The sequence below is a fragment of the Leptodactylus fuscus genome, chromosome 11 (assembly GCF_031893055.1).
Source record: "Leptodactylus fuscus isolate aLepFus1 chromosome 11, aLepFus1.hap2, whole genome shotgun sequence".
Classification (NCBI taxonomy): domain Eukaryota; kingdom Metazoa; phylum Chordata; class Amphibia; order Anura; family Leptodactylidae; genus Leptodactylus; species Leptodactylus fuscus.
In genome coordinates, this window is record NC_134275.1 from 81697946 (window position 1) to 81725322 (window position 27377).

General features: G+C 47.4%; 3 protein-coding genes across 3 annotated transcripts; 2 read left to right on the top strand and 1 right to left on the bottom strand.

Annotated features, from left to right (window-relative positions):
* Window positions 1–112: 112 nt before the first annotated feature.
* CCHCR1 (coiled-coil alpha-helical rod protein 1) lies at window positions 113–14244 on the top strand. Its single transcript, XM_075259409.1, has 18 exons — window positions 113–217; window positions 409–509; window positions 2656–2845; window positions 3009–3276; window positions 4560–4735; window positions 4994–5129; window positions 5220–5333; window positions 6138–6269; window positions 6382–6492; window positions 6715–6821; window positions 7069–7181; window positions 7900–7981; window positions 9475–9605; window positions 9734–9922; window positions 10533–10634; window positions 10892–11043; window positions 12878–13016; window positions 13338–14244. The coding sequence occupies exons 2-18, from the start codon at window positions 452–454 to the stop codon at window positions 13427–13429; spliced, it is 2292 nt and encodes a 763-aa protein (XP_075115510.1). The 5' UTR covers window positions 113–217; window positions 409–451; the 3' UTR covers window positions 13430–14244.
* A 1519-nt stretch (window positions 14245–15763) lies between these two features.
* LOC142185218 (heat shock 70 kDa protein-like) lies at window positions 15764–18209 on the bottom strand. Its single transcript, XM_075260502.1, has one exon. The coding sequence runs from the start codon at window positions 17874–17876 to the stop codon at window positions 15945–15947; it is 1932 nt and encodes a 643-aa protein (XP_075116603.1). The 5' UTR covers window positions 17877–18209; the 3' UTR covers window positions 15764–15944.
* Window positions 18210–22850: 4641 nt separating this feature from the next.
* On the top strand, window positions 22851–25250 carry HSPA1A (heat shock protein family A (Hsp70) member 1A). Its single transcript, XM_075260447.1, has one exon. The coding sequence runs from the start codon at window positions 23184–23186 to the stop codon at window positions 25113–25115; it is 1932 nt and encodes a 643-aa protein (XP_075116548.1). The 5' UTR covers window positions 22851–23183; the 3' UTR covers window positions 25116–25250.
* Window positions 25251–27377: the final 2127 nt, after the last annotated feature.

Here is a 27377-nt window from a genome sequence, read left to right on the forward strand (position 1 = left end):
ACCGGTCAGTGTCTGGTGACACGTTCTCTTGAATAAACTTTATTGTCCTAAACATTGGCCGACAAATGGCTTGACGTTGCTATACCTTGTTTGGTTGCTAAGGGGAGGGGGAAAAACAATCATGGCGGCCTTTTCAGTTGTATTTCCCGGGTCCACAGCCCGCTTGCTTGGTATATAGAACGTGTATATAGTCTGGAGGTGACGAGTATATGGAAAGGTAAGACACGTCTGTCTATGGCTGCCATCTGAGCTCCCACAATGCACTTCTGTGGCTGTCAGGTCATGCTGGAAGTTGTAGTTCTCCCACAGCTGGAGAGCCGTCAGATTTCTGTTGTAGAGGGATTCATAGAAATGACCGAGTGACTGCAGCTCCAAAAAACGTTCACTTTTGATGTTGGTGTGAATTAGGTCTAAGCCGAGTGCCTGATGTTCTGCAGGATCCTGAGGAGTAATGGAGAAGAGAAGTGTAATCCCACCGCCACCGGTGTTCCTGCCATCCAGGGGGTCAGGTAATAACCACAATCATCTGCGGACCCCTCTGGGCTCCGGCTCTGTCGCTGTTTTGGTGCATTTAATTGATGTGTAGGTGAAAAGCTTTCAGGGGCCCCAATAGAACAGACTGAGGCCAAGGTTTCCCATATTGTGACCAAAGTAAAGAATCCGCGCTTCACCCAGTAGATGATTAACAAAACCTTGTATTAGTTCGGAGCACACAACGCGTTTCGGGCAGGGATTGCCCTTTTTTAAGTGCATAAGAACTTGGTTTTTGTTGGTCCAGTTCACGTCCAGTTCTTATGCACTTGAAAAAGGGCAATCCCTGCCCGAAACGCGTTGTGTGTCCCGAACTAATACAAGGTTTTGTTAATCATCTACTGGGTGAAGCGCGGATTCTTTACTTCGGTCCTTGTATTTGCCTTCACTCGCCACCGGTGACAAGGAATCTGCAGCTGCCCCTCACAAGGGAGGAAGCCCCTTTAATCGGTTTCTAGGAGGAAACGGTAGTTGTGAATCCCTCAGGTGAGAGTTTACTGGACACGTACTGTGGTTCCCCTCACCAAAACTACTACACCAGATACTGCTCGGTGCTGTCTCTCTATTTTGTCTTTAAAGATTTCCTGTGTGACCTCAGGCTGCCGTACAGTTTATTTCCCTCATTGTACAGAATAGCATACTTATCTATATTATTCTGTATAACTGCACGCTCTCCACAGGAAATCCTCCCAATACACTTTGACACACATAACGTGGTTCACATCTGCGTTCGGTATTCCGTTCGGGGAGTCCAAATGGGGACCCGCCCGAACAAAATACCGAACGCAATTGCAAGCGCTGTGCAGTAAAAGCACACGGACCCCATAGACTATAATTGGGTCCGTGTGCTTGCCGCGCTCTGCCCGCACAAATCATGCGGACAGGAAAGTAGATTGTGAAGTACTCTCCTGTCCGCATGATCCCTGCGGAGATCTGGTGGCAAGCACACGGACCCCATTATAGTCTATGGGGTTCGTGTGCTTTCACTGGCACACCGCTTGCAGTTGCGTTCAGTATTCCGTTCGCGGGGAGGGTCCTCATGCAGACTCTCCTGAATGGAAAACCAACGCAGATGTGAACGAGGCCTTAGGCTAAGGTCACATTGGGTTTTTTGGATTGGAACCTGAGCGGAGCGGAGTGCGTGACTGGATGATGGTGCAGTGCAGCGGCTTTCGGTCGCGCACTCCGCTCCGGATTAGGCCCAATGAATGGGCCTAGACAGGAGGAGGGAGTGTCTTCAGGCCAAATCGCGAGGCGACTCGGCCTGAAGAATGAGCACCTTGCTTCTTTTTTCCGGGAGCCAGAACAAACAAATGACCGGCTCCCATTGATTTCAATGGGAGGCGTCTTTTTGGTCAGGATTTTGAGGCGGACACGGCCTTAGAACCCTGACCAAAAAACCCTGTGTGAACTTACCCTAACATGACTGTGCCTAGAGAGTGGCCAAAAGTGCACACTATGGCTGCCTCAGCTCCTGCGCCCCACATGACACTTCTTTTAAACTCTGGACAGAGCGAGATGGTAATTTAGGTCAGAAAGATTTATTATAACTTGTGCCAGAAAGCTGGAGTGACTCGTATTACAATTCCATGCCAGTTTCCATCTGGTGTAGATTTAAGATTTAACGCACCTACAGAATTACTAAAAGTTTGTCAGTCAGGAGGGCGAAAGAACCTCAAAGAGGACTTGGATTGCACTGGAGCCCATGGGAGGTGAATAACACTTGTTTTCCACGATCAATCACCTCGTTTGGGCTTCCAGTTATAAGACCCCACAGTATAATAAAAGCAGTTCTGGTTTAAATGAAACTGCAAGTAGAAGCTCGTGAATATTGTAAATAACAAATCGATATAACCGGCGTGCACAAAATCACGTTGGTTATCCGGGCTGACTTTGTTATTTTTTGGTTAATTGCCCAACCCTAGGTCATAGTGACGCCATATGTAGTGCTGCTGTTTCTGTTTGTATTATCAGGGGTCTGTCTGTCCCTTGGTATTAGGGACCAACTTGCTCACCCTAAACTTACACCTCTTTCTCATAACTCAAGACATTGACCAGACTCCTTTTCATACAGTTTTGCCATGAAGCATATCTTATATCTTTCTGCTTGCTTTTCTTGCACAGCGGCCACTGGACTGATTCCACCTTCTCACTTTGAAGCCCGTCGGCAGCCATCGCCTCCTCCAACCTCCTCACCTATTCCATCTACTGATCCTGAGCTCCTGGCAGAACTGACAACTGAGCTGGCAAAACTGAAGCAGGAAAATGAGTTGCTGAAAAAGAGACAACGCAAAGAGGATGGTGCGAGGGCCAGGTATTTATAGCGTTAACTCCTAATGTATGGATACGTGTATTGGCCTTTACAATGTGGAAGGATAAGGCTTGTACATTAATCTTAAGTATTAGGTGCTGTAAGACAGATATTTAAGAGATATTCCCAGCCATATCCTTATTCCCTTTGTTAATGTTACTTACAGGTCTCTGGATCGTCACTCGCCACAGGATCCACCATCAGAGTCTAAGGCATTAGAAATTATTGCCCATCAGATGAGAGAAATCCAGAAACTGGAAAAAGCATTAGCTATTGCTCAAGAAAAGGAGGAAGAAATGCTGAGAATGGCGCAAGAAATGGAGGCAATAAAGCGTGCATGTAGTGAGGCTGAGCAGGCGGAAGAGAGAAGAAGACAAGAAGAGGAGACGAAAAGACGGGCTGAGAAAGCAGCTGAAATACAGAAACTACAGGAGGCAAGTGACAGGGACTTGGGAGCTCCTGTCCCGTTACATTCTGCAATTGCTTGTTTAAAGACTTGTTATTTTTGCACATTATTGGGTTTTCAGGGATTTAGTAATCGAAGATTGGTGGGGGCGGACACCCGGCACCCGTAAATCAGCAATTTGCAGTGTGTTACATGACTATCAACATCATGTTTATCAGTCACATGGCCTGTGATACCAATGTATATTGCTGTGTTTGGTGCAATCTCTTCAACAACTGATTGTCTGTGTCTTGGGTGTCAGACCCCTGCCGAACGTCACATAATCACCAGGTTATGCAAATCTGTCTCCCATGATGTAAATAGGGGAGACAGTGCCTCAGTCATGCTGCCCACTAGGGGGAGCTGCCTTTAACATCATGCCCGACCTTCCCAGAGGCCTTTGCTGTAATGATGTGGGTTTTCCCCTTAATAAGGATAGGTTGTTAACTATTAATCTTGGAAAACCCCTTTAGGCCCTGTTCACACAGTGGAAAAGGAAGAGGAAATTCCTTTTCCGACGCCGGCTTTTTCTCAGTGCATCGGCATTCCGTCAAGGCCTCCCGCTCCTGATTAGGCCTGGATGAATGGGCCGTGTCAGGAGGGAGTCTCGAGCCGTGGACGTCACCGAATCCGCCTGAAGATGGGTCATGTTGGGTTTTTTTCCCGCTAGCAGAAAAAAATGGTAGTGAAATAAATAGGAGGCTTTTTTTAGGTGGATTTTGAGGCGGATTCCACATCAAAATCCGCCAGCATAAAACTCCGGATTTGCTGCTAGCACTGCGACTGCTTCATTTATTGTCTATAATTGTTGACGATGCTATGTTGTATCTCTGACATGTGACTGCTGCAGCCAATAACCGACTTCAGCTGTATACTTGTAAGGCCAGTGATGGGCTGCAGCATTCACGTGCCATTGGTGCCAACAAATGCCAACACCGCTGTTACATTAAACCATCTCCTGCCAGGGGGCCCATTTTGCATCAGCTCAAATAACCCATTTAATCCGGTCATATATGTAGTGTCTTATTGAGCTGAATCTAACCACGTGGGTCTTTAGGCCTGAACTTATAGCATGATGGAGCACTGTGATGCTGTTAGCTCATCCTCACCACCACAGAAGGACTGGGCTTGTTTCGGTGACAGGGTGCCTTCGTTATGGTGTCTAAAAAACTCCGAATGCAGATAGATTTTTTCCAAGTGCACAAGCCCTTTGCTGCGATCTAGTTCCTTGTATGTCACATTTATCATGCCGCCTCATATTCTCCTAAACAGCTGCAGTTGTTGGCAGACAGTCACAAGACAGAGTGTGACAAAATGAAGATCAGAGCGTGCGCCCTGGAATCTCAGCTGCAAGAAGAACGGGATGAGAAAACATCGGAAGTAAAGCGGCTGAGAGAAGAGCTTCACATGGCCAATGAAAAGAGCGAGGCTCTGGGGGTAACGTTGAGGTATGCAGGTAGTCTTTCTTTCAGAATGTAGGTGCTCAATTAATGCAATTACTGCAGAATAATATCATGAGTTGTGTCTGACTCGGGCACAGAAAAAGTCTACATACAACTGAATAGGATTACAGTGTCTAGGCCTGGCCGTTACATAGCGGACGGAACATTCTGCTTTTGCCTCCGTACAGTGTATATTTCTGCCCCCTTTAGCAGGAATTATGGGTAGATACAACTGTTAATACCTTTTTGTGCTTTTGCTCCCAGTCAGTCCCAGTTAGCGCTGGAGTCCCAGAATGCCTTAGTGCTGCAGCTGAGGACGTACATAGGTGAGCTTGTTCCGGATAATCGACAAGTGGAAGAGCAGAGGAGGGAAAAGGCCGAAATGAAGAACACAATAGAGGTGAAGAAGTCATGGCAACATGCGAGTGGTTGATGGTTACATGTGTTAGCTCGCAGCTTTACTTACATCTGTCCTTATGGATGATTTCAGCTTCTGGAGAAAGAGAGAGATGCTCTGCAGACTTCTATGTCGCTCCTCCAGACCCGACTGTCGTCACTTACGCACATTTTATCTCTGCAGGAAAGTGATCTCTGCAAAAAAGCAGTAAGTACGACTTGTACCTCCTCTTTACTAATTATCCCCTATTATGAAGAATTCCAGAATGTGTAAATAGATTTCACTGCAAACGGCGTCCATCAGCATAAGAGGCTTTAGAGAAGGGACTACAAGAGACGCAACGTCTTCCTAGGCTTAGGACATTCCATTATTCTTTACTTAAACTGAACCTTTCAGGCTTAGATAGGAGAGAAGCTGAGCTCTGTGATATAAAGCTCAGCTTCTCTCCTCTATCATATACCCCTATATATCACACAGCTCAGCTTCTCTCCTCTATCCTATAACCCTATATATCACACAGCTCAGCTTCTCTCCTCTATCCTATAACCCTATATATCACACAGCTCAGCTTCTCTCCTCTATCCTATAACCCTATATATCACAGAGCTCAGCTTCTCTCCTCTATCCTATAACCCTATATATCACACATCTCAGCTTCTCTCCTCTATCCTATACCCCTATATATCACACAGCTCAGCTTCTCTCCTCTATCATATACCCCTATATATCACAGAGCTCAGCTTCTCTCCTCTATCATATAACCCTATATATCACACAGCTCAGCTTCTCTCTATCCTATAACCCTATATATCACACAGCTCAGCTTCTCTCTATCCTATAACCCTATATATCACACAGCTCAGCTTCTCTCCTTTTATCATACCCTGCTATCATATAGGGCAGAACAAACCCCCTTATAGGTTCACTTTAATGTACAAATGATTTTCTTACAGTCAGACTCGGTAGCCTCCTATTCGCTTCCATAGACATTTATATGTAATATGTTTTAAGGAGAAACACTTGGACGGACAGAAGACTCAGCAGCTGCTCAGACTCTGGAGGGAGAAGGTGTTCAGTTTGATGGTTCAGCTAAAATCAGAAGATATAAACAAGGAGAACGACAATAGGAAGATCCAAGACAAGGTGAGCAGATTGGGCACACAGGTGTGGGCAGGCAATGGGGGATATGTATAGTAGGGGTTAATACCATTGTCATCCATTAATTTAGTTCTCTTATGCATTTTTTTTTTTCTAGATTCTTTCTCTGGAAAATTCTCTGCAGGAGAGCAGTCAGCAGCTGGCGCTCTACTCACATGCCATGCAAGACCACACAGCGGAGCTAGAGATGGAGAGGGTCCGGAATAAAGTAAGTACCTTACGCTGAGCCTAACCCACCAACATGGGCAGGATTGGACTGCTCTCCTGTTTTATGGCCATCTCCTCACACCTCCCCCCACAGACGGCCAGCTGATGAAGGGCCAGGCAGCGGATTTTAACATGTTCATGGCTGTAATATTTCATTCATGCACTCTACAGCGACTATATAGTGTATATAGGGTGAAATCTCTAATGTCGTCCACTTTCCTAGTGTTTACAGGACAAGCTGACAGCCGCACAAGACATGGCCGCTTCTCTTTCCAGCCGAGCCGATAAAGCTGAACGAACTGGGCTACATCTAAAGCAAATGATAGACAGGTATGACCAGTGCTCCTTATTGGTCCTCTTTAAAGGAGTTATCCGGATTATGATATAACCTTCACCGGCAGTGACATCACATTCACTGGTCATGTGGTAATGCTGCGACTCAGTCCAATACCATATATAATGTATGGCCACAGCAATCCATATCATAGTCCTGGACAATTCTCATTATTACTCTGCACAACACTGATCCTAACATTACATAGCAGTGACTTACGTTTAATGGCGGTTGTATTATCAGTTTTGTGCAGGTTTTTTATACACAAGAAAACTCGTTGCGGGGAGCCTTGCAGCGGCTGGTGACACTGGGACAGAGAGTCACGTTTGCTACCAAGAGAGTGGACACTATACAGGGTGAGGAGCGCTTATACATTTTATAGAGAGCTGACGTTCCATTTATCCATGACAAGTTTTTGTCCACAGTCTGTACTGTGGTCTAATACGCAGGATTGTGTTCTCTATCATAGTAAATGGGCTGAAGTGCCGTAAACCAAACCGATGCTGTAAACTAAACATGAAAATGGCGGCATAACCTTCACTCCTATACCAGAGCTTTATGACGGGAACTCTCATCAGGGAATGAACTGTTTATTTCATTGCAGACAACTGGGTATAAAGATTTAAAGGGATGGTGTATTATGGCGATTAGGATTGTGGTCAATTATTTAGGCTCTGCTTGGACAACCTTAGTGCAAAATAGCCATGAAAAATCTCCATTTTGCACATTTGGGGCACCTGTTTTTACAGATTGAAGTGTGTTGAGGAATCTCAGAGTAGAGCCTTGGACCCTTCCATCTGACCCCTCTTTTTGCAAACCTGTAAAAGGACGTCGAGATAGAAGTGACACATGACTACAGGATTTGAATCCATGGGTAATCTGTCGGCATGGGGAGACATAAGTCTGCATGGGAGAGCGTACACGGTTTGATGGAATGTTTGTAATCCAGACTGTGCAAAGTTGCTTCACTTTTTTATGCGCATCACCTTTAATTATTATTATAGTATATAGAGATCTACCTACAGGTGATATTCCGGTACGCTGTAACGGTTTGTTGTATTTCACCATTGTCAGGTTTGATGGTGCAGAGACTGGCTCTGCTGAAGCTGAGGCAAGAAGAAGAAGAGCCCAGTAATGCTGTGACTGATGGAGACATGTAAGTGATGATGAATAGTGTACGGGGTGAGCCAGGGGCCATGTGTGATTTAAGAAAAAATTCTACATAATATATATAAAAAATCTATAGTAGTATCTATAGACTTAAAGGGAGCCTGTCAGGTTTATTATGCCTCTTAACTAGGGTTGAGTGATCGTGTTCGGAAAAGATCGGATTGCGATCGAGAAAATTTCATGATCACGATCGGAATTCCGAACACAATCTTTTTAGGTGGGATCGAAATCGATGATTATTTCCCACAATGCTTTGCTACTGGCCAAGCATTGTGGGAAAAGCTAACAATGTTAGCCTTCACACTGAGTATTGTATACTCAGTGTGAAGGCTCCGCTGCGGTTCCATAGGAATGAATGGAAGCAGCCGGCACACAGCGTTAACTCCCTGCGCGCCGGCTGCGTAGATTCATTCTAATGGGAGACTAGCTAACATCTCTAGTAGCTACTTACCTGCAGAGATGGCTGGTCCGGTGCCCGGTGTTCTCGTTCTTCTTCACCTCGCTGCCCCCGCCTCCCAGGTTAGTGTTAAAGAGCTAGGAAGAAGGCGGGGCTTGTGGCTTAGGAGAGTGTGGGCGGGTACTTGGAGGGGAAACGTCATGTCTCCCCGCCCTGTACCCGCCCACACTCTCCTAACCTGGGAGGCGGGGGCAGCGAGGCGAAGAAGAACAAGAACACCGGGCACCGGACCAGCCATCTCTGCAGGTAAGTGGTCACCAGGGGGACTAAGTATCCAGAGGATTAAAAAAAAAATCCTCTGGCTACTTAGTGATTCACTACACAGCGTGGATTCTAACAAAGCGTTCAATTGTTAGATTCCATGTTGTAAAGTGAATAGGATTGTTTTTAAAATCCGATCACCGATTAGTAAAAAAATCCCATTGACTTGCATTGGGATCGGAATTGGGATCGAGATCGGGTTCGAATGAAAAATGACCGGAAATCGGATTTCAAAATCGATCCTTAAAAGTCAAGATCAGCTCAACCCTACTCCCAACCAATTCCAATGCCCTATAGGAGCAGCACCATACCTGGCCACTATATAATGAAGCGATGGAGAGGAAAAATGTATTGATATTCAAATCAGCCTGCAAGTGCAAGGGGAGAAGGGCCCTGATTTGCCATAAGATAGCCAGATTTTCTCTGAGTGTCCTCTAAAATTGCTTCCCAGTGCGTACCCTTTAGACATGATTGACATTTTCAGTCTTTGTCTGCGTCTCTTTTGTTTGTAGGCAAATCTCATACAACAGGCCCCGCCCCTGAGGAACTCGTAGGTTGATTTTCATATCCATAAAAAGATTATCTCTGCATTGCTTCATCCATTGGTGGAAATAGAAGAAGGTCTCTACTGGCATTAAAGGCCTCTACGCTGAACTGCTGTTGGTTTGGGAGGCATTGATAGAATAGCAGTTACATATACCGTCTATGCCTATAGGGGTCTGACCAGCAAGGCTAAGCGTAAGGGGATATTCTCTCTGCAGATGTCGTCCATCATATGAGGATTTAAGAGCTGAGGTGAATCTCCTAAATGAGGAGCGAGACCGCCTGAGTGCAGAGCTGAAGCGCAGCGCTCTAATCCTAGAGGGAAGAGTGACCGAGACCAGAGAAAAATGTAAGTGGGACATTGGCGTAGACAAGCTTTGCTTTATATCCCGCAGCCAGTCGTGAAAACTATTTGGTCTTTGCCAGAAAAATTGACAATTTGGCTACAATCGCCCTCCTCTGTGTTCCTATATGCAGTGGAAGCAGAAATCGAGACTTGTCACCGCACCACAGCTCTTCTACGCTCTTCACTCCATGAGACAGAAGAGAGGGAGCGAGATCTGAGACAACAAGTTGTTGACCTTGAGAGGAGACTTCAGGAAGCTTGTGAGACCGCGACACAACTACAAGAGCAACTGCGGGATCAGAAGGAGGAATATGAGAAAGGTACAGAGCGGGAGAGAGGCAGACGGGTGCAGCTTTAGGATAGACATTGTATGGGAAGGGCAGAAGGGGCAATGACATGGGGTTTTCTCCATTATGTCACCATTGGTAGGTTTATGTGCCACAAAGTCCCTCCACCGATGGGGTATTTGGGTAAATGACAAGTTATCCTCTATCGGCAGTACAGGGAATAACAGCCGGGTGAGGATCAGACCAATGGGACGCCCGTGATCATGAGGACAGTCGTGTGTCCTGTATGACCGGAGAACAGGTCTCATATACGTGCTGCACCTCCGTGTATCTCTATTGGTCTGATGAAAAGATGCCAGGTACAGTGCTAGCTTGGCAATGACCGTGGATGGCCTTCCCCTCCATTCATAATGGGCGCAGAGATCCCCATTCTGGTGCTTGGTGGGGTTCCCAGTAGTCAGACACCGGCAAGTCCATTTCATATCCTCTCCATATCACATTCCCTTTCGCATGTCAAAGCGAAAACTAATTGCTGGTTTAGGTCATTGTTGGGCGTCTTTCACTTTGTCTGAAGTCATCATCTTGCAGGAAAATAAAGGTTCAATAGAGTGAATATTGAATTTTATCTATTTTGTTTTCTAAGAGCTTCAGGAAAAAGTCAGAGCTGTAGAGGAAATCGTAACACAACAGCTGGCGCAGATGGAGAAGCATCTACATGAGGCCAGAAGAGAGCACACTAAAGCAGGTACCTGCTAGGTCACACATTAAGGATGGATGGGAGCCCAGTCTTATGGCACTGAACTGTATTGCCTGGTCCTGGAGCCGCCATGTTCTTCTAGCCACATACACTATAGAATCACATCCAGCACTGTTGTCTTCCTTACTAGACCGCCTGCTCCATGCTACTGTTTAGAAGCAGAATCTGCTATGTAGAGTGTGTATGGAGTGTACACTATTGCGCTATTATTTAATTCAAGTGTAATACTGGTCTTCGCCATCCAGTTGTGGCTTTGAGACAGACGGAGCGCCAAATGCAACGAGAGAAGACACGGACCCAGGAGACCATAACAACCTTAGAAGATGCAGCTCGTGTACGAGAGGAACAGCTTACCCGCCAACTCCGAGACACGGAAAGGGATAAAAATCTGATGATGGTGAGTGTGACTGCTGCAAATGTATCTACACTGATAACCATTGACGATTTGTTAAAGGAGAACTCTACATAAACTAACGTTTTGAGGTCACAATATGTAACATCCGTGAGGTGCATTGACTACTAAAATATATACTCGGCAGGTCTCCTCTTTGGCTCTATACTGAGACTTTGGTTGCAGGATATATGTATTGTTAGCACTGGTGTATCTATAGGGGTCGTAGCTGTGACCTGGCCCAGATGCCAGGGGGTCACACAGGTCGGCCCAGATACCAGGAGGTTGGCCCAGATACCAGGGGGTCACACAGGTCAGCTCAGATACCAGGGGGTCACACCGGTCGGCCCATATACCAGGGGGTTGGCCCAGATACCAGGGGGCCACACAGGTCGACCCAGATACCAGGGAGTCACACAGGTCGGCTCAGATACCAGGGGGCCACACAGGTCGGCCCAGATACCAGGGGGGTCACACAGGTCGGCCCAGATACCAGGGGGTTGGCCCAGATACTAGGGGGCCACACAGGTCGGCCCAGATACCAGGGGGTCACACAGGTCGGCTCAGATACCAGGGGGCCACACAGGTCGGCCCAGATACCAGGGGGTCACACAGGTCGGCTCAAATACCAGGGGGTTGGCCCAGATACCAGGGGGCCACACAGGTCGGCCCAGATACCAGGGGGTCGCACAGGTCGGCCCAGATACCAGGGGGCCGCACAGGTCGGCCCAGATACCAGGGGGTCGCACAGGTCGGCCCAGATACCAGGGGGTCGCACAGGTCGGCCCAGATACCAGGGGGTCGCACAGGTCGGCCCAGATACCAGGGGGTCGCACAGGTCGGCCCAGATACCAGGGGGTCGCACAGGTCGGCCCAGATACCAGGGGGTCGCACAGGTCGGCCCAGATACCAGGGGGTCGCACAGGTCGGCCCAGATACCAGGGGGTCGCACAGGTCGGCCCAGATACCAGGGGGTCGCACAGGTCGTCCCAGATACCAGAGGGTCACACAGGTCGGCCCAGATACCAGGGGGTCGCACAGGTCGGCCCAGATACCAGGGGGTCGCACAGGTCGGCCCAGATACCAGGGGGTCACACAGGTCGGCTCAGATACCAGGGGGTCACACAGGTCGGCTCAGATATCAGGGGGTCACACAGGTCGGCTCAGATATCAGGGGGTCACACAGGTCGGCTCAGATATCAGGGGGTCACACAGGTCGGCTCAGATACCAGGGGGTCACACAGGTCGGCCCAGATACCAGGGGGTCACACAGGTCATCCTCACCACACTAGGACTGGATAAACTTCTTTGCTCTTCTTTCTGATTCCCTGTATTGTCTGGCAATCTGTGCATTGTACATTTATTATTGGTCTTCCAAGACTGACTGCAGCTCATTGAAGGGTCAGATTGTAGCTCTGAGAATTTGAGATGGAACTTATAGTACAGATATGACAGCTGACTCCATATTCACACTAGCAGATTGCTCAAGCAGTGGTTACACGTGGAGCCCGGCAGACCCCAATGGGTCCTATCAGTATGTCTTTGGCGTATAGGAGGAAATCCACGCCAACACGGGGAGAACATATAAACTCCTTGCAGATGTTGTCTTTGGCAGGATTCGAGCCCAGGTCTCCAGCGCTGCAAGACTACTGTGCTAACCACTGAGCCACCGTGTGGCCCCTGGTGTCCATAGTTTTTAAACGGAAAGTGGCAGAGAGAAATGTCCTACATACAGACTTTATTCTGGAGATTCCGACACAGAAGTGAACCCAGTCTCATCCTTAAAAGGTTAGGTTTGTTTTTTGATGACACAAAAACATTTTTTGCACTTTCCCTTCAGGCAACTCTCCGGCAGGAAGGGATCTTTGCATTATACCAGAAAAACCGAATGACAGCCATCCAGTCCATAGAAAGTGGCAACGAAAAGCAACAGAGACCAGAAGAGGAATCCAGAGCGGATTGTCCTCCTGTTGTTAAAGGTACGTCAGATATTTGTCTGCAGAGAAGAAGCTTCAAAAACCAAAACCCTTCGTCTGTTTAGGGCCGTGCACTGTAAAAGTATATGACTTACTCCTGGGTATTCAGCTTCAGCCATTGTAGGTGTATGGTGGCAGTCTTAAAGGGGTTCTTCGGGGGGGTTTAAACGATTTCTTCCTGGTTCTATTTGGGATGAACCTCGGGTTTCTGCGCTGGATCTAATCCTGGGTCACACAATATCAGATCCGGGGCTCTAGAGGTTCTCTGTCTGTATCAGGTTTTACAGATTTTCTAGTTGCTATTTCTTTTTATTTTATACGTAGATTCCATCTCCAGCATGCTCGCCAATCTGCAAAGCCTTGGAGCTTCTGTACTTGCAGATGAAGAAGACGATGATGAAGATTTCGGCCACTAGATGGCAGTCACTGAATTCACATTGTGTAGGGAATATATTCAGTGGAAACTTCAGAGTAAATTCACATGGCAAAACTTTTGTTCACTCATTTCAATGGGAGGCCGATGCTGCTTTCTTCAATAGTTTTTTTTTTTTTTACCAATAGTAAAAATCGTACTGCCCAAACCTACTACTGATGTGAATGGGAGTAAAAAATCTAAGGGTAACTTCACACAGGGTTTTTTGGTCAGGATTTTGAGGCCGTATCCGCCTCAAAATCCTGACCAAAAAGATGGCTCCCATTGAAATCAATAGGAGACTGTCAGTTCTTTTTTCCAAGACCAGTTTATTCTATCTCCCGGAAAAAAAGATGGATTCACCTCGTAACATCCGCCTGAAGACACTCCCTCCCGACTAGGCTCATTCATTTGGGACTAATCCAGAGCAGAGTATGCTCCAGTTGCAGCTACCCGTATTTGGGACCGGACTCCGCCTCAAGTTCCTGTCCAAAAAACCCTGTATGAACTTACCCCAATGGCAGGAGGATTTCCATGCTGAGTCCTATCACAAAATTTACTACTTGAACTTTCCCTTCCAGACAGTTCTCGACCCCCCCATATATTGGCCGTATACAAAGCTGGGGGTGATACACAACTCATCACTAAACTACTGAAAATCTGGGATGAATTATGACTCCTAAGTCAGGACAACCCACCATTATGGGGTTACTGGGACAATTCTTCTAAAATTGGGGTATCCTACGCTTTTACCATGACTTGTCCATGACTGTGAATGACTCCGGCCTGATCCTGGAGCTTTGTTTGTAAGACCGTGTAGAGAAGTATTTTATTCCGTATTATACAACCAGATGAATATACTATAAAGACTTACAGCCTATTGTTGTGTGTTCTGTCCTCTGTGTGTCTCATCATTAAGGTGGTTTCTGGATTTAAAATAGTGATGACTTGTTCTATGGATAGGTCAGCAATCTCAGATTAATAAGGGTCCAACACCAAGCACCCCCACTGATCAGCAGCTGGTACTCAGGGAATGGTGCAGGAAGTAGACAGCGCCTCTTTCTATGTAGTGGTCAGACCAGGTACTGCAGATCAGCTCTCTGACCACTACACAGAACAGCGCTGTCTGCTGCCGGCTCCATTCTCTGTATCAGCTGCTGAAAAGCACCTATATTTGGGGGTGCAGAGTGTTGGACCTGCATCGATCTGATATTGATGACCCATCTATAGAACAGATCAATATCTTTAACACCGGAAACCCCTTCAAGAGGACCAGACACCTTATAGCTGCTAAATGGTCAGCAACAGCTTTTCCTACGGATTCCCTGCCTGGCAGACTCCTCTATTAGCAGCTTTAGCTCTGGTCATTACAGGGGTTTAGACATGTTAAGCTTTAAGAGTAAGTGCACACTGAGATTTTTTTTTTTATTTTGCAGACAGAATCCACCTCCAAACTCATTCATTTCAGTTGGAGTCAGAAGCAGATTTTTGCAAAGACAAGGAGATAAATTGGAGGCAAAAAATAAAATCCAGCATCATTTATTTCCATCTCCCCTTCATTTCAATGGGACTTTCAATGCAGAATCCTTTTTAAGGGTAAGTTCACACAGAGTTATTTGGTCAGGATTTTGACAAAAAAAAAAAAAAGACGGCTCCCATTGAAATCAAGCGAGAGGCTCATTCTTCAGGCAGATGCACCTCAAGATTTGGCCTGAAGACACTCCTGACTAGGCCCATTCATTGGACCTAATGTGGACCGCTGTGCTTGACTGGATGTCCTGCACCAGCTTTACGTCGTGGGCTACCCAATTTTTGCTCCAGAGCCTGAGGCGGCCTGCGCCTTCGGTTCTGGACCAAAAAAACCCATGTGAACTTACCCTAACACTTGTTGAAGGAGAAAAAAAAATAAATCTGCTACTGACATGAACCAGCCCAATTCTTCCTCCTCCCCAACATAAGCCACTAGGGGGCGTTGTGAGAGCCCTCCCTCCCCTTTATGCACATTACATGGGCAGCAAGTCCCACAGAGATTGGTAGAATTGGGCTGTGCTGATGTAATGTGCAGAGACTATAGGGAGACATCACAAATAGCTGATCTGTCACCACAATACAGTGAGAAGCTGCAATATCCCCTGTAACCCTTCATTTCTGTAACATTTCTCAGACACTATGGAGAGGTGGTTCCTTGTTTGCTCATATAATCAGTAGACATCTAATATCCCTACAGAGAATAAACTACAAACAGATTTAGGAAAATAAACCTTTATTAAATAACAAAAAAATACAACATAAGAAATGTGCAAAAAAAATGAAACAATGAAAAGTTTTTGTAGCCATGAATCTCAGAGTGTGGATTACAGAATATGACTCTCTCTGCAGTCTCTTAGTAATAACACAAATATCAGATCCAGGGTGAGGAAGAACAGGAGGCAAAAATCAGTCTACAGTCAGTCTGGACAACAGCTCAGGAGCAAGTCCATGTCCATTCTGTGTATAGGTGGAATCTCATATAACAGTCCTTAATCCACCTCCTCAATGGTGGGCCCAGAGCCGCTACCTTGTCTGGCCTGCTGACCACAGCTGGAGCCGGGCATACCTCCTGGCATACCTCCCTGGTACATCTTGGTGATGACAGGTTGGCACACCTTCTCCAGCTCCTTCTGCTTATGGGTATACTCCTCTTTCTCAGCCAGTTGGTTGTTCTCCAGCCAGGAGATGGTCTCCTTACACTTGTCTGAGATGATCCTTTTATCTTCATCACTGATCTTCCCCTTCACGTTCTCGTCTTCCACCATGCTCTTTATGTTGAAGGCATAGGACTCCAGGGAGTTTTTGGCAGCAATTTTCTCTCTCTGCACATCATCGTCAGCTTTGTATTTCTCGGCCTCTTGCACCATCTTCTCGATCTCCTCTTTGCTCAGTCGGCCTTTGTCGTTTGTAATTGTGATCTTGTTCTGTTTGCCGGAGCTCTTGTCCACAGCAGACACATTCAGGATACCATTGGCATCTATATCAAAGGTCACCTCAATTTGGGGTACACCACGAGGAGCTGGGGGGATTCCAGTCAGTTCAAATTTACCCAGCAGGTTGTTGTCCTTGGTCATGGCTCTCTCCCCCTCATACACCTGAATGAGGACACCCGGCTGGTTGTCAGAGTAGGTAGTGAAGACTTGGGTCTGCTTGGTGGGGATGGTCGTGTTGCGTTTGATGAGGACGGTCATAACGCCTCCAGCTGTCTCCAGACCCATAGAGAGAGGAGCCACATCTAGTAGGAGAAGGTCCTGCACATTCTCAGACTTGTCTCCCATGAGGATGGCAGCCTGGACCGCTGCCCCATAAGCCACAGCTTCATCTGGATTGATGCTCTTGTTCAGCTCTCGTCCATTGAAGAAGTCCTGCAGCAGCTTCTGCACCTTGGGGATACGGGTGGAGCCTCCCACTAGGACAATTTCATGGATCTGTGATTTGTCTAGCTTGGCATCTCGCAGGGCTTTCTCCACAGGCTCCAGGGTACCACGGAAGAGGTCAGAACACAGTTCCTCAAAGCGGGCTCTAGTGATGGAGGTGTAGAAGTCAATGCCCTCATACAGGGAGTCGATCTCGATGCTTGCCTGGGTGCTGGAGGACAGGGTACGCTTGGCTCTCTCACAGGCTGTCCTCAGTCTCCTCAGGGCCCTCTTGTTTTGGGTAATGTCCTTTTTATGTTTCCTCTTGAATTCCTCCACAAAGTGGTTAACCATTCTGTTATCAAAGTCCTCGCCACCCAGATGAGTGTCACCCGCTGTGGCCTTGACCTCAAAAATGCCCTCATCAATGGTGAGGATGGAGACGTCAAAGGTGCCACCTCCCAGGTCAAAGATGAGGACGTTGCGCTCCCCACGAGATCCCTTGTCCAGACCGTATGCGATGGCGGCTGCTGTTGGCTCATTGATGATTCTCAGCACATTGAGTCCGGCAATGACACCGGCATCTTTGGTGGCCTGGCGCTGGGAGTCGTTGAAGTAGGCTGGCACGGTGATGACGGCATTGGTGACTTGATGACCCAGATAAGCCTCTGCCGTCTCTTTCATCTTCAGCAGCACCATAGAGGAGATCTCCTCAGGGGAGAAGGTCTTCTGCTCGCCTTTATACTCCACCTTCACCTTGGGCTTTCCTCCATCGCTTACCACCTGGAAGGGCCAGTGCTTCATGTCAGACTGCACCACGGCATCATCAAACCTTCTACCGATCAGTCTCTTGGCATCAAACACCGTGTTCTGGGGGTTGAGGGCCACCTGGTTCTTGGCAGCGTCTCCGATCAGTCTCTCGGTGTCGGTGAAGGCCACGTAGCTGGGGGTGGTGCGGTTGCCCTGGTCGTTGGCGATGATCTCCACCTTGCCATGCTGGAAGACCCCCACACAGGAGTAGGTGGTGCCCAGGTCAATGCCAATGGCCACTCCAGTAGGTGCCATCTTGTGTCAGGACGAGTGTGGTGAAGAGTCAGAGGAATGAGTGCAGGTCACGGAGCAGCTTCTTGGTGAGGGCTCAGCCGGGAAGATCTTCTCCTGAGCTTGTGCTTTACAGCTCTGGTATCAGCGAGTGTTCTCAGTCACTGCTCCTCCGGGCTGCACGGCGGCTATATATCTGGCTACACTCTAGTGACGTCACCTGCCTCCTAACCAATCACAGCGCGCTCCTCACCACGCTCCCCGCATCGCTTAGCAACTCTCCCGAAGTTTCCCGAGTGTTCCCTGCAGAGCCGGCCAATCACAGCGCAGCGTCACTGCTACACGGCGGGAAGATTCGCGAGCCTTCTAGCCGGGCTGACACTGCTCCAATCAGCGGCGGCGGCTGTCGGTGACGTCACAGCTCCGCGGGAACATTCCCGAGAGTTCTAGTCAGAGCTGTCAGTCAGAGAAGTGCCCCGCCCATCAGCGCGAGGAGGAGGGGGCGGGGCGTGCGAGAGACCTCAGGAAGAGTCTAGAAGATGTTGTGACTGAGACCAAGTGAGAGAATCTCCTCATCCTCCGCCATTGTGTAGTGCGGCCCCTGCTGGCTGATGTGTGATGGGTAGAGTCTCTGCTAGATGGACGGTATACAGTATATACTCTGCATAGCCGGAACTACAACTCCCAGGAGGAGGAGGAGCAGGAAGGAGTTGTAGTGCTGCAGCCATTCATTACAGTCTCTCAGAAATCTGGATGTGACGGGAGATTTGGAGCAGCTGCTGTTGGAGAACTACAAGTCTCTGGAAGTCACATGACCTTTAACCCTGTCACTCCCATGATGCATCTCCAGTAGAGAACTACAAGTCTCAGAATGTGAAGCCCCAGAGGTGGTGACAGCTGAGCAGTGTCTGAGGCCGCCGAAGCTTCATCACCTCATGTTATTTCTCTATAAGACCCCACTGACATCACTGAGCCCCCCAATACATGAGTCCCCCTGCGAACTTCCGGTTGACGCATGCGCAATGGAAGGGCGGCAAGAAAACTTCCGGGTCCTTAGTGAATTAACCAGGGCTGGGTATGTACTTCAGGGTATGGTCCTCGGGTTACGACGAGCCTGCTGCAGAACCTCATTTTCTGAATGCTATACAGTGTATAGCATTCGGCAAATGAAGGCTGATTGTGTAGCAGGCTCGTCCTTGCTACGAGCAGGTAAGTATGCTGTTAGCAGTTGACTTTTTCTCATTGAAATGAATAGACCAGCGTTGATTGGCCAGTGGCCAGTGATTTGGCCAATCAACGCTGGTTCTGCCAGAGGCTCGTCTGAGGAGGCGGAGTCTAACATCGGACTATTCATTCCAATGAGAAAAACTCTTGCCTGCCCATAGCAAGGACGTGCCTGCTGCAGAATCAGTGTTCATTTGCCGAATGCTATACATATATATAGCATTTGGCAAATGAATATATATACTGTATAGCATTCAGCAAATGAGGTTCTGCAGCAGGCTCGTCGTAACCACGAAACAGTATGCCTATACCCCTGCTAGACATGGCAAACTCTCAAAACCGGAAAGAGATCTTCGACCGGAAATAGGAAGGGCGGGACATAATCCTTTGTTATTGTTGTCAAAGGGGGACTCATGTATAACCCCGGGTAGTATTGTGCCCGCCAGAGTGTGAGCTACGCGGTGCTGGATCAGTCCCAGGGCCATGACCTACAGTCCTATGAAAAAGTGTGGGCACCCCTATTAATCTTAATCATTTTTAGTTCTAAATATTTTGGTGTTTGCAGCAGCCATTTCAGTTTGATATATCTAATAACTGATGGACACAGTAATATTTCAGGATTGAAATGAGGTTTATTGTACTAACAGAAAATGTGCAATATGCATTAAACCAAAATTTGACCGGTGCAAAAGTATGGGCACCTCAACAGAAAAGTGACATTAATATTTAGTACATCCTCCTTTTGCAGAGATAACAGCCTCTAGTCGCTTCCTGTAGCTTGTAATCAGTTCCTGGATCCTGGATAAAGGTATTTTGGACCATTTCTTTCTACAAAACAATTCAAGTTAAGTTTGATGGTCGCCGAACATGGACAGCCCGCTCTCAAATGATCTGAAAACAAAGATTGTTCAACATAGTTGTTCAGGGGAAGGATACAAAACGTTGTCTCAGAGATTTAACCTGTCAGTTTCCACTGTGAGGAACATAGTAAGGAAATGGAAGAGCACAGGGACAGTTCTTGTTAAGCCCAGAAGTGGCAGGCCAAGAAAAATATCAGAAAGGCAGAGAAGAAGAATGGTGAGAACAGTCAAGGACAATCCACAGACACCTCCAAAGAGCTGCAGCATCATCTTGCTGCAGATGGTGTCACTGTGCATCGGTCAACTATACAGCGCACTTTGCACAAATAGAAGCTGTATGGGAGAGTGATGAGAAAGAAGCTGTTTCTGCACGTACGCCACAAATAGAGTTGCCTGAGGTATGAAAAAGCACATTTGGACAAGGCAGCTTCATTTTGGAAACAAAAATTGAGTTGTTTGGTTATAAAAAAAGGCGTTATGCATGGCGTCCAAAAATAAACAGCATTCCAAGAAAAACACTTGCTACCCACTGTAAAATTTGGTGGAGGTTCCATCATGCTTTGGGGCTGTGTGACCAATGCCGGCATCGGGAATCTTGTTAAAGTTGAGGGTCGCATGGATTCCACTCAGTATCAGCGGATTCTTGAGAATAATGTTCAAGAATCAGTGACGAAGTTGAAGTTACGCCGGGGATGGATATTTCAGCAAGACAATGATCCAAAACACCGCTCCAAATCCTCAGGCATTCATGCAGAGGAACAATTACAATGTTCTGGAATGGCCATCCCAGTCCCCAGACCTGAATATCATTGAACATCTGTGGGATGATTTGAAGCGGGCTGTCCATGCTCGGCGACCATCTAACTTAACTGAACTTGAATTGTTTTGTAAAGAGGAATGGTCCAAAATCCCTTCATCCAGGATCCAGGAACTGATTAAAAGCTACAGAAAGTGACTAGAGGCTGTTATCTTTGCAAAAGGAGGATCTACTAAATATTAATGTCACTTTTCTGTTGAGGTGCCCATACTTTTGCACCGGTCAAATTTTGATTTAATGCATATTGCGCATTTTCTGTTAGTAAACCTAAGTTAATAAAGTTAATAAACATGGAGACAGAGGAAGACCACGGGTCCTGGTAGGAGAACTCCCAGTCATCAGACTAGGTACAATCAGGTCTCCATGTGAACGGACATACACGACCACCATTCACTTCTACAGGGGTGACTGTTCCACAAATCCCATGAGAGGGAATGCAGCGCCGGCTGAGAATGCGGACCACGTTTATTATAATCTGAAATTTTTATTTGAAATTTTAATAAATTATACAACAACGAAATGAAAATGAAGTTAATAAACCTCATTTCAATCCTGAAATATTACTGTGTCCATCAGTTATTAGATATATCAAACTGAAATGGCTGTTGCAAATACCAAAATATTTAGAACTAAAAATGATTAAGATTAATAGGGGTGCCCAAACTTTTTCATAGGACTGTATGTACCCGCCTATACACCTAATAACACCGCCATGTGCCATCAGTAACACTAATCCCCCGCCACAGGATTGAGTCTAGAATGAAGTGGTTTAAATCAGGTGGATCCAGTAGGTGGCGCTATGTCAGGTTCTAGAGTATTAGCTTGTGTGACAAAGCCTTTCAGCTGTTACATTGTTGAACTCTGCCCCTCCTATCTGTAACCCTAACCTGGCTGGTTACAAGTGGGCACAGCAGGTGGTGCCTCATACTGAGTCACATGAGACAGTGCCACCTACTGGATCCACGGCAGACCTGATTGTACCTAGTCTGATGACTGGGAGTTCTCCTACCAGGACCCGTGGCCTTCCTCTGTCTCCATGTGAACGGACATACACGACCACCATTCACTTCTACAGGGGTGACTGTTCCACAAATCCCATGAGAGGGAATGCAGCGCCGGCTGAGAATGCGGACCACGTTTATTATAATCTGAAATTTTTATTTGAAATTTTAATAAATTATACAACAACGAAATGAAAATGAAATAGGACGACAACGTCGCAACACCACAGCATGCGCCCGGAACACCCAACGATATAGAAACAGAAATAAATACACACAAAAATTTTACAACTGGTAACAAAAAAATACGGGGCGTGGGAGGGACAACAAAGGAACAAGGGAAGGGGAAAGGAGTCAGAGACCTTGTAAAGTACAATATGCGTCCCAGGATGACCTCACAGCCTCAAAAACCTCCACTTCATGAATAAAAGAGGCCTTCAGATACTCCATGCTATGGACGCCCATCATGTGGGCAATAAACCCCGGTGCTGAGGCATGCTGCATCTGATCACATGACTCCGGGGTGGTGACATCACCGGACATTCAAATGTCAGAGAATGAAGAGGAATTTGAGGCAAATTTAACCATTTACTCGCTGATTTGCGTCTCTCGCCCCAGTTTTGCAGCTGCATCGGCAGAAAAATTGAAAAGGATCCTTTTTCCTTTTATTCAGTCTCATTGATTAACATGGGAGACTCATTCACATCAGAATCGCCCTCACAATCAGCGGCAACTTCCTCAGTGTGAACAGACCCTTGTGGTAAAAGCAGTCAGTCCGTCCGGTGATCTATGTCCCAGTACAGACACAGAGGTCGCCCTGACTAGTCTACAGTCATATCACCTGCCACCGCAGCCAGAACCTTCCAGATCACATCCCTGACTGATTCCTGTCACACAAGCTCCGGAGCCGCCACTTTCTAGACTCTTCCTGAGGTCTCTCGCACGCCCCGCCCCCTCCTCCTCGCGCTGATGGGCGGGGCACTTCTCTGACTGACAGCTCTGACTAGAACTCTCGGGAATGTTCCCGCGGAGCTGTGACGTCACCGACAGCCGCCGCCGCTGATTGGAGCAGTGTCAGCCCGGCTAGAAGGCTCGCGAATCTTCCCGCCGTGTAGCAGTGACGCTGCGCTGTGATTGGCCGGCTCTGCAGGGAACACTCGGGAAACTTCGGGAGAGTTGCTAAGCGATGCGGGGAGCGTGGTGAGGAGCGCGCTGTGATTGGTTAGGAGGCAGGTGACGTCACTAGAGTGTAGCCAGATATATAGCCGCCGTGCAGCCCGGAGGAGCAGTGACTGAGAACACTCGCTGATACCAGAGCTGTAAAGCACAAGCTCAGGAGAAGATCTTCCCGGCTGAGCCCTCACCAAGAAGCTGCTCCGTGACCTGCACTCATTCCTCTGACTCTTCACCACACTCGTCCTGACACAAGATGGCACCTACTGGAGTGGCCATTGGCATTGACCTGGGCACCACCTACTCCTGTGTGGGGGTCTTCCAGCATGGCAAGGTGGAGATCATCGCCAACGACCAGGGCAACCGCACCACCCCCAGCTACGTGGCCTTCACCGACACCGAGAGACTGATCGGAGACGCTGCCAAGAACCAGGTGGCCCTCAACCCCCAGAACACGGTGTTTGATGCCAAGAGACTGATCGGTAGAAGGTTTGATGATGCCGTGGTGCAGTCTGACATGAAGCACTGGCCCTTCCAGGTGGTAAGCGATGGAGGAAAGCCCAAGGTGAAGGTGGAGTATAAAGGCGAGCAGAAGACCTTCTCCCCTGAGGAGATCTCCTCTATGGTGCTGCTGAAGATGAAAGAGACGGCAGAGGCTTATCTGGGTCATCAAGTCACCAATGCCGTCATCACCGTGCCAGCCTACTTCAACGACTCCCAGCGCCAGGCCACCAAAGATGCCGGTGTCATTGCCGGACTCAATGTGCTGAGAATCATCAATGAGCCAACAGCAGCCGCCATCGCATACGGTCTGGACAAGGGATCTCGTGGGGAGCGCAACGTCCTCATCTTTGACCTGGGAGGTGGCACCTTTGACGTCTCCATCCTCACCATTGATGATGGTATTTTTGAGGTAAAGGCCACAGCGGGTGACACTCATCTGGGTGGCGAGGACTTTGATAACAGAATGGTTAACCACTTTGTGGAGGAATTCAAGAGGAAACATAAAAAGGACATTACCCAAAACAAGAGGGCCCTGAGGAGACTGAGGACAGCCTGTGAGAGAGCCAAGCGTACCCTGTCCTCCAGCACCCAGGCAAGCATCGAGATCGACTCCCTGTATGAGGGCATTGACTTCTACACCTCCATCACTAGAGCCCGCTTTGAGGAACTGTGTTCTGACCTCTTCCGTGGTACCCTGGAGCCTGTGGAGAAAGCCCTGCGAGATGCCAAGCTAGACAAGTCACAGATCCATGAAATTGTCCTAGTGGGAGGCTCCACCCGTATCCCCAAGGTGCAGAAGCTGCTGCAGGACTTCTTCAATGGACGAGAGCTGAACAAGAGCATCAATCCAGATGAAGCTGTGGCTTATGGGGCAGCGGTCCAGGCTGCCATCCTCATGGGAGACAAGTCTGAGAATGTGCAGGACCTTCTCCTACTAGATGTGGCTCCTCTCTCTATGGGTCTGGAGACAGCTGGAGGCGTTATGACCGTCCTCATCAAACGCAACACGACCATCCCCACCAAGCAGACCCAAGTCTTCACTACCTACTCTGACAACCAGCCGGGTGTCCTCATTCAGGTGTATGAGGGGGAGAGAGCCATGACCAAGGACAACAACCTGCTGGGTAAATTTGAACTGACTGGAATCCCCCCAGCTCCTCGTGGTGTACCCCAAATTGAGGTGACCTTTGATATAGATGCCAATGGTATCCTGAATGTGTCTGCTGTGGACAAGAGCTCCGGCAAACAGAACAAGATCACAATTACAAACGACAAAGGCCGACTGAGCAAAGAGGAGATCGAGAAGATGGTGCAAGAGGCCGAGAAATACAAAGCTGACGATGATGTGCAGAGAGAGAAAATTGCTGCCAAAAACTCCCTGGAGTCCTATGCCTTCAACATAAAGAGCATGGTGGAAGACGAGAACGTGAAGGGGAAGATCAGTGATGAAGATAAAAGGATCATCTCAGACAAGTGTAAGGAGACCATCTCCTGGCTGGAGAACAACCAACTGGCTGAGAAAGAGGAGTATACCCATAAGCAGAAGGAGCTGGAGAAGGTGTGCCAACCTGTCATCACCAAGATGTACCAGGGAGGTATGCCAGGAGGTATGCCCGGCTCCAGCTGTGGTCAGCAGGCCAGACAAGGTAGCGGCTCTGGGCCCACCATTGAGGAGGTGGATTAAGGACTATTATATGAGATTCCACCTATACACAGAATGGACATGGACTTGCTCCTGAGCTGTTGCCCAGACTGACTGTAGACTGATTTTTGCCTCCTGTTCTTCCTCACCCTGGATCTGATATTTGTGTTATTACTAAGAGACTGCAGAGAGAGTCATATTCTGTAATCCACACTCTGAGATTCATGGCTACAAAAACTTTTCATTTTTTTTGTACATTTATGTTGGATTGTTTTGTTATTTAATAAATGTTTATTTTCCTAAATCTGTTTGTAGTTTATTCTCTGTCGGGATATTAGATGTCTACTGATTATATGAGCAAACAAGGAACCGCCTCTCCATAGTGTCTGAGAAATGTTACAGAAATGAAGGGTTAAAGGGGATATTGCAGCTTCTCACTGTATTGTGGTGACAGATCAGCTATTTGTGATGTCTCCCTATAGTCTCTGCACATTACATCAGCACAGCCCAATTCTACCAATCTCTGTGGGACTTGCTGCCCATGTAATGTGCATAAAGGGGAGGGAGGGTTCTTACAACGCCCCCTAGTGGCTTATGTTGGGGAGGAGGAAGAATTAGGCTAGTTCATGTCATGTTTTTTTTTCTCCTTCAGCAAGAGTTAGGGTAAGTTCACACGGGGGTTTTTTGGTCCAAAACATAAGGCGCAGGCCGCCTCAGGCTCTGGAGCAAAAACTGGGTATCAGCAATAAGAAAAATATGTATTCAGCTCACCATATCCATATAAGTAAACCTCTCCTGGAGAGAGCGGCATGCAGGAGAACTTTTAACATGGGAAGCTTCAGATAAAACCTGATAACCAGCTCCATCCAGGATGAGAGTAGACAAATTCTTGCGGTAAATTAAAATTTAACTTTTATTCACTCATTTAAAATGCTATTCAGACTGGTTAACCTCTAACAGTTACTATGTAACTATTTTCAATGATTGAATAAAAGTTAAATTTTAATTTACCGTGAGAATTTGTCTACTATCATCCTGGATGGAGCTGGTTATCACGTTTTATCCAAAAACTGGGTAGCTGCGAGTGAATGCCGATGCAGGGAATCCAGTCTCGCACACCGGTCCACATTAGGTCCAATGAATGGGCCTAGTCAGGAGTGTCTTCAGGCCAAATCTCGAGGTGCATCTGCCTGAAGAATAAGCCTCTCGCTTGATTTCTATGGGAGCCGTCTTTTTTTTTTTTTTGTCAGAATTTTGAGGTGAATATGGCCTCAAAAGCCTGACCAAATAACTCTGTGCGAACTTACCCTTAAAAAGGATTCTGCCTTGAAAGTCCCATTGAAATGAAGGGGAGATGGAAATAAATGATGGTGGATTTATTTATTTTTTGCCTTTTTTTTTTTTTTTTTTTTTATCATCACCTGGGCTTTGCAAAAATCTGCTTCTGACTCCAATGGAAATGAATGAGTTTGGAGGTGGATTCTGTCTGCAAAAAAAAAATAAAAATCTAAGTGTGAATTTACCCTTAAAGCTTAACATGTCTAAACCCCTGTGATGACCAGAGCTAAAGCTGCTAATAGAGGAGTCTGCCAGGCAGGGAATCAGTAGGAAAAGCTGTTGCTGACCATTTAGCAGCTATAAGGTGTCTGGTCCTCTTGAAGGGGTTTCCAGTGTTAAAGATATTGATCTGTTCTATAGCTGGGTCATCAATATCAGATCGATGCAGGTCCAACACTCCGCACCCCCAAATATAGGCGGTTTTCAGCAGCTGATACAGAGAATGGAGCCGGCAGCAGACAGCGCTGTTCTGTGTCGTGGTCAGAGAGCTGATCCGCAGTACCTGGTCTGATCACTACATAGAAAGAGGCGCTGTCTACTTCCTGCACCAGTCCCTGAGTATCAAATGCTGATCAGTGGGGGTGCTTGGTGTTGGACCCTTATTAATCTGAGATTGCCGACCTATCCATAGTCAATCCAGAAAACACCTCAATGATGAGACACACAGAGGACAGAACACACAACAATAGGCTGTCAGTCTTTATAGTATATTCATCTGGTTGTATAATACGGAATAAAATACTTCTCTACACGGTCTTACATACAAAGCTCCAGGATCAGGCCGGAGTCATTCACAGTCATGGTAAAAGCGTAGGATACCCCAATTTTAGAAGAATTGTCCCAGTAACCCCATAATGGTGGGTTGTCCTGACTTAGGAGTCATAATTCATCCCAGATTTTCAGTAGATTAGTGAGGAGTTGTGTATCACCCCCAGCTTTGTATACGGCCAATATCTGGGGGTCGAG

What these genes read in the sequence shown, in the direction of transcription:
- CCHCR1 (XM_075259409.1), top strand. Translation starts at nt 452, where the DNA reads ATGGAGAAGAGAAGTGTAATCCCACCGCCACCGGTGTTCCTGCCATCC. An exon ending in GTGATCTCTGCAAAAAAGCA is followed by an intron (nt 5,334 to 6,137) that starts GTAAGTACGACT and finishes ATATGTTTTAAG; the next exon opens with GAGAAACACTTGGACGGACA. An exon ending in ATAGGAAGATCCAAGACAAG is followed by an intron (nt 6,270 to 6,381) that starts GTGAGCAGATTG and finishes TTTTTTTTCTAG; the next exon opens with ATTCTTTCTCTGGAAAATTC.
- LOC142185218 (XM_075260502.1), bottom strand. Translation starts at nt 17,876, where the DNA reads ATGGCACCTACTGGAGTGGCCATTGGCATTGACCTGGGCACCACCTAC.
- HSPA1A (XM_075260447.1), top strand. Translation starts at nt 23,184, where the DNA reads ATGGCACCTACTGGAGTGGCCATTGGCATTGACCTGGGCACCACCTAC.